This window comes from Nilaparvata lugens, chromosome X (genome assembly GCF_014356525.2).
Source record: "Nilaparvata lugens isolate BPH chromosome X, ASM1435652v1, whole genome shotgun sequence".
NCBI classification, from domain to species: Eukaryota; Metazoa; Arthropoda; class Insecta; order Hemiptera; family Delphacidae; genus Nilaparvata; species Nilaparvata lugens.
In genome coordinates, this window is record NC_052518.1 from 24,010,123 (window position 1) to 24,020,779 (window position 10,657).

At 35.5% G+C, this 10,657-nt stretch overlaps 1 protein-coding gene across 1 annotated transcript in view; it reads right to left on the minus strand.

The window, feature by feature from the left end:
• LOC111047175 (ataxin-7) overlaps nucleotides 1-10,098 on the minus strand; it is a 29,068-nt gene extending 18,970 nt beyond the window's left edge. Inside the window, exons 1-4 of the mRNA XM_022332855.2 lie at nucleotides 9,573-10,098; nucleotides 7,682-7,750; nucleotides 6,314-6,418; nucleotides 209-798 (exon numbers count right to left, since the gene is read on the minus strand). Coding sequence (XP_022188547.2) covers nucleotides 209-798; nucleotides 6,314-6,418; nucleotides 7,682-7,750; nucleotides 9,573-9,666 — 858 coding nt within the window. The 5' untranslated portion in view covers nucleotides 9,667-10,098. The remainder of the gene's footprint in view (nucleotides 1-208; nucleotides 799-6,313; nucleotides 6,419-7,681; nucleotides 7,751-9,572) is intronic.
• Nucleotides 10,099-10,657: the final 559 nt, after the last annotated feature.

Genomic DNA, 10,657 nt, shown 5'->3' on the forward strand with positions numbered 1-10,657 from the left:
GTGCACATCAGTCATAAATTATCAGTGTTCACATTATAGTTTATATTGATTGCAAAATAATTTATTAATACTGAATACTTCATACTTCAATACTAAACTTCTGTTCATAGATCCAAGAGTACTGTTCTATTCACACTGAGCAGTTCAAATAGGAATGAAGATTTAATGATAGAAATGTAGATACAATGTGTAAAAATGTAAACGTTACCTCTGCTCCATCCTCTCCATAAACAATGGGTGGTATCGAAACCTGTATGGTGGCAGCACTGACTACGCCCGATTTCAATTGCACCAAAATTGGCTGAAGTGTTTGAGGAGGTGTTGGAGGAGGAGGAGTGGGAATGGGAGTAGGGAGAGCCGGAGGAGCAGGAGCAGGAGGGGGAGGGGGAGGGGGAGGAGTAGTGGGAAGGAATGTAGTGGCAGGAGACGCAGGAGGTGGGAGAGGAGGAGGCAGAAGTTGAGGAGTGGTAGGAACAGCTGTAATTGGAACTAGGACTTTTGGTTCAGTGACAGCAGCGGCGGCAGCAGCAGAAGTAGCAACAGCAACAGCAGCAGCAGCCAGGTTTGATTCGCCATTGACCACAGCCTTAGTTGTAGTACTGTCCGCTTCAGCCAAAAGCACTGAGTTGGTTGTGCTATCTGCCTCCGCTAGAATGACAGGGAACGGTTTCTTGGATTTGGCGTTCTTCAGCAGTGGCTTCATCACTTTCAACTTTGACTTTTTCTTGGCCACTGGCTGAATAGGCTGGATAACCGGGAACCTGGCATCGATTACTGTTGTGCCTGAATGCCGTAGTTCTGCAAAATAAAAACAATCATCAGCACAATCAACATTACATGTACAATACAATTTAGTCGACTGGGTGAAATAAAAAGATGCAAGAGACAAGGATGGATCATGTGGGGACGAATAAAGTCTCATAGGACTATCAAGGCAAAAAGGACCTGTGACTTTTCCACTTTCAAGTTTTACATTTAACCATTAAAAATATAGATCTTCAGCACTATCACACCAGAAGAGTAAAATATACATGCACTTCAATTCTAACATACTGATGTAGGCTAGCCCTACATGGATACTAATCATGTGAACACGGTTGCCAAGGTGACTGTTTTAGCAAAGAACGTTTACAAGTCAATAGTTATAGTAACTAGTTGGAGTTTAATGAGAGATGTTCGAAGATGATGAACGTTCTAAATTGATGTTGTATTTTGCTCAATATTGTAAACTTTTAATGAATAAAGTGATAATTACAAAAGCACATTTACAACATAGGTGTCGGAAGTAGGATTGAATCCTTAAAATAAAATTGTGCTGAAAGTTTGCTACACTCAAAAAGTTTTGCATGAAAATGCCAGCAAGATGAAAAATGGTGATGGAAGCACTCAACGAGTTGGTAAATTCGCTTAAAGAAGGTATGCTAGAATCCGTATCTAATATGGGAAAAAACTTGCAACAGGAAATCAAGGAAAATTTTTAAATTGTTTATGTTAGTGTTGATAGGGAAAAAGAAAAGATGCTGGATGACTTTTAGAAGAATCATGGCCATTGGTTTGCTCTAGACTTTGATGAACCTTTTAGGTTGGCTCTGAGATATATGTATAACATTGTTAGTGGGCCACAAGTTATAGTGATTTACTGAAGACGTGAAGAGGCTTACAAGAGATACAGGCGATTGGAGTCTATGTTCTTGTAACCTGGTCTGAATGATTAAAAAATTTTATGAATTTTAGAACAAGATTTTATGAATTTTAATTTCTTTCTCATGAAGAATGATTTCAATCAAATAGATGAATTAAGAATGATCTGACTGGTTGTGAAATGGTTTTAAATATTAAAAGTTATTCAATGACAATGCCAAGATGAGAAGGGCATTTCTATATCTTGATCTAGAATATCAGAGATGAATAGTTGGAAACAACAGACCGTCGAAAGCAACATTGTTTGGTGCCTCAAGAAAGTCACACATAGGGTGTGGGCACAGGTAAATGCCTAGGGTGTGCAGGTTGTGACATACATTAGGGTATGCAAAGTGAGAAAATAAGGAGCAAGTGAGGGAGTCAGAAGCTCGAATGGGACTTCTCAGTCCTCGTCATGTAGCTGAGAGGAAGCACATCTGTCCGGAACTGCAGAAGCATGGCTGTCTGGCGGGGAGGAAGCGTGGGTTTTTTGGTACTGCAGACATGGAGGTCTGGCAGGGAAGAAGCACGGCTGTCCGGAACTGCAGAAGCATGGCTATCTGGCAGGGAGGAATTGTGTCTGTCCTGAGGTTTGGCTGAGCAGAGTATTGTTCGATTTAGAGGTTTAAGACATCGTTGGTGGGGACGCGATGAAGCCCACAAGGTTGAGGATCAAATGCTGCTATATCCAATTGTTCAAGTTTCATTGGAAATACGAAGAATCCAAATTGTTTGTTATTTGGCCAAGAATTGAATTTGGCAATCAAAAAAAAAAAAATGTTTGCTCAAAATTAGAAAGAGCATGGGAAGGCCCATACTACATTGTGAAGAGAAAAAAATGATGTAGTTTACAGGATTAAGAAAACTGAAGGGATAACCAAACCAAAGGTTGTACACATTAATCGTCTAGCACCTCATCAGGGAAATCTGGATATTGGAGGCCAATATCCCTAAGGGAGGAATAGTGATGTAGGCTAGCCCCAAGAATAGTATATAGTAGGTTGCCTTGATCACATAAGACGCGTGGAGAACGCAGCCTGCTATGGTGTGACGTCATGCTGCGACCTCTCGGCCCGGCTTAACATGCATTCAAATGTAAAAATGCCAAACTTTGAGCCCTCATAGCAAATTAACCATCAACACTACATAGAAGTGATTGACATCAAAATGTTCAGCATTTTATCCCCTTTGAAACAATATCAAAACCAATTTTCAGTAAAAATCCTATAAATGTTACTGGCGAATCTAAAACAAATCGTTTGAACACACGATTTGATTTGATAATACCATTTCAAATACGTTTTTGTACTTTCTCTTTGTTTTTTCTGCATCATTTTAGTTCTTTCTCTTAAACAGATTCTATTCTCATTTAGAAATTTTATCCTTATGAAGGTCTGTGGAAAGAACTAACAGCATCTTTAGGAATTTCAGAATTTCAGGATATTAACGTTATTTCTTTCAACAACTCCTGAAACAATGCGAACCCATCAACGGTTGCCTAGCTTTATCACAAAAATAAACAGTCTAGATAAGCCCTAAGAATGTATTATGAACATCATTTAAACATTATGAAGATTTTTATCTATCCTAATTATGATAAAAAAATAGATAATCACGACTTTTAATGACTTTAATTATGTTATTTTATCAAGAAATAAAGCGCATTACACTACTGTACTGTAAGGTAGTTGAAACAGTTCATGAATAATTAATGTTATATTTTTCAAAGTTATAATTAGTTGAAGTATTTTAATTATAATTGAGATCTATTCTTGCTTTACACAAGTGTTCTTTGCATTCATAAGTATCCCATGGACACATTGAAATAAAAAATAACATACTACCGTGAATAAAATATGATATTTCCTTTGTAAATTTGTGTCCCATGAAAATAATCAATAAAATATACTGATAATCGTCGAAAATAATAATACTGCGCTGAACAGAAACAAAAACATAATACAAGAGCAACGTGTTGGCACTACGCTTTCCAGTAGACAACTGAAATAATTATTATAGTAACCAGACAGTTCAACGTTCTAAAAATAACTTGTAACCATGGTGAACAGTTCCATGAATTCGCTAAATTTGTTCTAGGTATTTGTCAATTAATAAAGTCTTAAATAAATAGTCATAAATACAAATGCCTGCAACTAGCATTCCGGGCGACGATACTATCAATATTCACAAACGATTGTCAAATAAGAAACAATCATTTTTACATATAATTGGACGAACAGCATAAAATTAAATATGTTTAATACGCTCTATTTTGTCACATTATTGTTTAAAATAAGTCAAAAACAAATAAGTTACCAGCCTTTTCACAAATATGAATCGTTTTTACCGATTGAATATAGTGATAGATTCAAGGACTTTCTACACTTTTCGAAATAAATTAATGTTTTCAAAATACACATTGATGTGAAGCTTGTTTCTTTCTGAATTGAATGGCATATTCATATTTTTTATCAATACAGCGGTTTTTATGTGAGGAATTGATATTTGACGCGGTGTTTTGTATGTAATTCTTATGGGAAGCCGGCTTTTGCCGGCCGAGAGGTCGGAGTTTGACGTAGGCTCATGCCATCTCATTCGCGTATGTAAACGCGATCGAGGCAACCTGTTATACACAGGGCTATCCTTGGGCTAGCCCTACATGGATACTAATCATGTGAACACGGTTGCCAAGGTGACTGTTTTAGCAACGAACGTTTAGAAGTAAATAGTTATAGTAACTAGTTAGAGTTTTATGAGGAGTTTTATGAGAGATGTTCAAAGATGATGAAGTATTTTATTTTTTATCTTGTTCATAAATGTAAACTTTTAATGAATAAAGTGTTAATTACAAAAGCACATTTACAACAATACTATTAATCATTTTCTTAGTTGGAATGCAGATGATGGAAAAATTGACAGCCGACTCCTGTCCATCGATTCTCCACCACCGATATTTTATATCCATTGAAAATTCAACTGAAGCTGTGCGCAGACTTACGCGTCACATGATCATTTCTCAAACATGGATTAGCCAAGTCTTTACGAAACTCGGGAACAGTGTGCAAGCATAGCGTTTCGTTCGTCATGTTTGGACAGGAGATTGGCACGAATTGATTTTTTTTCCATTGTCCCCTCATCAACTGGGCTTCCTATGGTTCGTTGAAATCTGAAGTGCAGCTGAGATTAGCAAGAGTTCGGCTTGTGGGCGGCGTGTGTTTGTGGCGCGTAAATCTAAACACAGCTTCACGAATACAAGAACAGAACTTGTTAAAATACATTTCAATACAAAATTTAAGATAAATATTAGTACCATAGAACCCGCAAATTATCAATCAGGGTAGGAGAAAACACAAAGCGGTCAGGCGTTTCGAATTTCATCGCTCTGATCGCTCGGTGTGTGCACACAGAGAGCAGTCTTCAATAGCTAGAATTTGGAACGCCTGATCGCTCTCTTTGTTCACACACTTAGATTGATAGTTCTGTGAACAGTAGACCTCACGCAGTTATAAACCACAGCCTCCTCTTATACTGTTCATCAGAATAAATCCTGTCTGTTTGACGTGTCGGCAAGATATCGGTGTGGAAACGGCTAGTGGCTATTGGGGTTGGTGTATCAAAAATGCTAACATCAAAAGCTAATCTCCTTCAAGACATACTGGCAACAGGTCAGCCCGAGTTGAAAACAGAGAGAGATCGAGAGAAGTATGATATTTGTTCAATGTTAGACTCTCTTGAGAGGTCTATGTTATTTTAGCTACTAATATTAATATTCCACATGACAAATGATTTTTACCAAGTTACATCAAGATATTAATAGCATGCGTCATTGCATGCAATTAATAATCCACTCGACAGCTGATTTATGAAGAAAAATTCTATAGTTTGATTAATCCTATCTTCAGAGTAGATGATATAGTGATATCAGAGTATGGAGGAAATTCCTTTTCCTTTGATTTTATCCTTAAAATACAAAATTTCAAAAACCTTGTGTATACATCGACGCGCAGTTGAAAAAGGAACATTCCTGCCAAATCGCATAGAATTCTATTAACGCGTTTGGCCGTAAATGCGTTACATACATACATGCTTACAGACAAACGAAAGAAAATCCGAGTTAATACATAGACCTAACTGCGTTCGGTCAATTACTATTTTGCTGAAATGCACTAAATGATAAGGTTAGTTAGTTTTCAAATATGAACTGTTCAACACAAAAGGCCATACTGTACAACCATAATATGGGTTTCTCTTAAAAATGACGTAAATTTTACAGTATGAAAAAAGCCAGGTGATGATTTTAAAAATTTATTGACAGAAACCCTTTATCCAAATATTTATCAATATGAGTCTTACTTTAAAATTTCAATTAAGATTTAGAAGATATTACATTTCAAGGCATTTCAACATCGGTGCAAGGCTAAACAATTCAATGACTATTAATTAATTCAAAACTTTTATCATTTTTACTTTGTCGTTAAATGTTACTTTCATGGATTAGGAATATAGCATTATCAACCAAGTTCTATTCACTGTGAATATTACAAATGAAATTGTTGGTAAGCAAGTGCAGGCAATATCTTTGGTTAGTATAAGTTTCAAAACTTCCTAATAGTTTACATAGAGTACTACATACCCATATGATTCCTCAGCCCTTGTTTGTTGATTACAGCCGAGCATTGTTTGCAAACCACAAGAGTGAAAGACTTTCTGGGGAAACAGAGACCGAACAATCCCATATCTGCAAAATATTTAGCATACCACATTAAATTTTCAACCTAAAATATAACACTCCAATTTCAAACTCAAATTATATTAATTACAATTCACAAAATTAACAATTACAAGCAATACAATAACAAAATCACACAGCTCAGCGAGAAGAAAATTAATTGGCTGATAATTATCAAGTAATAATTTATACAATAGACAATAATGATTGCAGGATGAGCTGAATGATAATAGGCTATATTGATTTTTCTTTTAGTTTGATATGTGGGCTTCACCAATTTAGAAATTAGCCAATAAGTCATAAAATGAGAGTAGGTTAGATTAGGTTAGGTTGTATAGTCTAATCAAGTCATTCTAATATATTTAAAGAATATGAAGAGATCAGGGGTCTATTTCAAAAGGTAGCCCCTTTGAAATAAAAATGAATGATAATAGGGTATATTGATTTTTCTTTTAGTTTGATATGTGAGCTTCACCAATTTAGAAATCAGCCAATAAAGATATCAAGATGTCATATAACGTCTACCTTTTACTAATGTACTAGTTATAGTGAGATTCACGTTATGATATTAGCACCTAATTAACATTGGTTTGCTTTCCTTGTCTGTCATTAGACAAAGTCGATAGCTCTATCCTTTTTTACCGCCAAATCGTTTGTTGACTGAAAGAAACATAATGAAACACCAAAATACTTTGTCTCAGTTATGAAAATTTATTATAGAAAATATATTTTCTTGACTAATGAAATATATTTGAGATAGAGTTCATCATTATTAACAAAATCAGATATATCAGAATAACTTGAATCACATCAATCCAATATAGGAAGCGGTGATAGAAAAGAATCAGCAACTCTGAAGTCCTATCATTTCCACTGACTTTAAAACGCCATTCTCACATAGTACATGCTTCCCCCAAAAATTTCAACATGAAAATAAAATATAAATGGTCTGTACCTTCATGTGAAATAACAGTATCATCCAGATTTAAAGATATCAGAGATAATGCTGCAGCTACTCAATGATAACATTATCTACAAATTGATAGCACTCAAGAGTTGAACATTAAAGAAGACTAAAGTGAAATTTGATAAATTATCTAGAAAACTTATAGTTTTCCAAAAAAGTTTTTGCAAATTTCTGTATTTCTAGAATTTCAAAATAGACTTGTTTCATTACCATCAAACTTTGGGAAAAGGTAACCTAAATATCAGCTTTTTGCCCATGTCCACAGAACTAGATTGTGTTAATACATAAACAAAGAAAAGACCAACCTGATTTTGATAATCGCATCACAGAGCTTTGTTTTGAAATTTTCTCCAACTCCAAATCTTCTTCTTTCACTGTAAATAAAAAAGTTAAAATTAATGAATTGAGTTAAATTGACAATAATAGATTTGAGTCGGCTGATTTATACCTAACCATAAAGTGGGCATTCAAATATAATAATAGTAATGTTTCACATTATGACAAGTTTGTGTTATTAATCTTTAATGAAAAATAATTCTGGGGAATTGATTAGCCCTGTATAGGCTATTCATTTTGATTATCTATAAGACAAAGTTCAAGAAGCGTTAGTCACTTATGATGATGGTGATATCTTCATTTATTAATTTTTAAAATAAAGTTAAAACCTAATCGTTGACAAATAATTGAATTCTGAAGTCTTTTAAGCACCAAATGTGGTGAATAATAGAAACTTATTAAACTATGATTAAGGAATAAATATTTAAGCTTATAATATTAAAGATTCAGCCGGCGTAACTCTAGGTCCAGTGCCATTATACATGTCATCAAACGTGTCATCACTGATCTGATCCCTAACCTCCTAACCTACCTTTTAGCTTTCAAACATTAATAAACATATCTCAACCTGAACCCCAACCCCTTCCAGCATATTGCAATCCCAAACCAAAATCTAATTCCCTAACCTACCCTTTCACCTTTGAAATACTAATAAACACATAAATCAACCTGATCCCTAACCGGCGTAATTCAGTCCAGAGGTGTGCATAATTAGAAGTGTAAAAAGTCTTCAACAAAATGAAGTTAGTAGAACTATTTTTCTTTTAATTTATGATGAGTGGCCGCCGTTTAATTTTTGTTATCAAAATAGCGTACTAAATCGATCCCAACCAAAAATATGAAAGGTATAATGGCACCGGACCTGGACTTTGGCCGATTCAGCCTCAATCTACAGTAATAATCTCTAGTCTCCTGGGGCAGACCTGTAGGCCTACTACAATTAGTGATTTCATTTCATGGGTGCCGCCACTGCACTGTGGATTCGGAAAAGCTGTTTCTACCATGGCTTCAACAATATTATTAAGTATAACCATAGCCACCTCTAATACAAGGCCCCGGCCTACGATATTGCAACGTCGCAGTGTAGGCCTAGAATCTAATGCATGATTGGTGAAAAAGATTTTTTAAAATATCAGCTTATCTTTTTCACCAATCATTTATTAGATTCTAGGCCTACACAGCGACGTTGCAATATCGTATGCAGGGGCCTTGTATTAGAGGTGGCTATGGTATAACTTATACTTCAATACCTGCTGCTTCTACTATAAGGATCGAATGAACTCGCCCGAGAATTTACAGGCCCATGGACCGAGTTTCGGCTTCTTATTCTTATGGGTCAGATCATACGAGCTCAATTCAGTAGTCTGCCACATATTCTGTCCACAAGCCTATAGATTCGGCTCCTACAAGAGGTTATCAATTTCCGCTTTTGGTTATTTCCACACCCTTCAAAAAGTTGATCCTGGCATCAAGTTACCTGCTTCATTTTTTCATACAATCATCTCGCCACTGATGCAAAATTTCAACATCAGAATGAATGGTCGATAATTAACCGATTCAATTCATATGCTATGCCTAAAATTATAAACATGAACATAACCAAGCTACACGACAAAATGAAAGTTTTTCACTCTGTTCACGACTGAGGCAATTTCTGTGGATTTTTTTTGTGTTTTTGAAGTTTCTGCCTTTAAACCTTTAAACCTAAAGTAAGTTTGTGAGGAGTGAAGACTAACCTTCACTTATGCGAACATTGAAGTTGAAGCATGAGGTCTCCAACATGGTTTCCTATCTAGGTTAGATAAAATTCTACTTATTTATTGATAAGTCTAAAAATATTACAAAATGGTTTGGACATACCTTCGGGACTCAGCCGACCTGTTTTGTCGGTCCATGCTGACCATGGCTGGCCCTGAAATTGTGTCGGGCTGATACATCTTGTCTCCATTTCCATCTTCACGGATAAAGCAAAGGTGAAAAGTTTGATACCAGATAATCAACACCTTAAATTTGTAGCTGAAAGAATCATGGCAGTAATTTGAATAAACCATACCATTGAATTCTATAATTGAACTACGGATTGAAATACAGTTGTAGATATAGATGAGTTACAAAACCATAGCAAATGAGTTTGTAGGATTCTGTAATCTTGAAACCTACATGCAGCATCATAAGTTATTTTTCTTTAAATATATTTGAATGCAAATAAGACAACATTATGAACAGCAGAAAATCCCAAAACAGAACTCAAGCAGACTACAATTTAATAAATATATCAAATTATCAATGAATCAGATGATAACTGAACTGAGTGGCTGAGCATCTGCTGTCCCTGTATAACATATAACTGTATTTTTATCTACATGTTGTACTGTATATATCTAAAAATGTAGGAAAATATCGCATCCCCGAAAGTCATACCGTGACGAATACCCAAACTATATATATAGCATAACCTTGTTTTGAAATGCAAACTTTTCGTCTTTCAACTATGAAAAATATCAAATAATACGAGCATATTGTCAATGAAATCAAAAACCTAGCCTCCTAATCCACCTTCTGCTTTTCAAATTTTTCAGGTTCAATTACCTTCCAGGTTATGTTTATACTTTCACACTTAGACCAGTTATAGAATAGACACGCTGAGAAGTCTAGTCTCTGAAGCCAACATATACTGCCACATCACCATATCGTGACGTCAACATCAGATAGAAAACTTATCTGCAGTTTGTTTACATTGTTTTCTATCCAAAGCTGACGTCACGATATGGTGATATGGCAGTAGATGTTGGCTTCATCGACTTTCAGTATGAATATATAATGAGCCGTGTCTATTCTATAACTGGTCTAAGCTTTCACAGCATGACTATACTTCAGCTTACGGTTTTCGGGGATGCGATATTGTGATTCCAACTAAAAACTGGACAAACCACTCACGGTCTCAG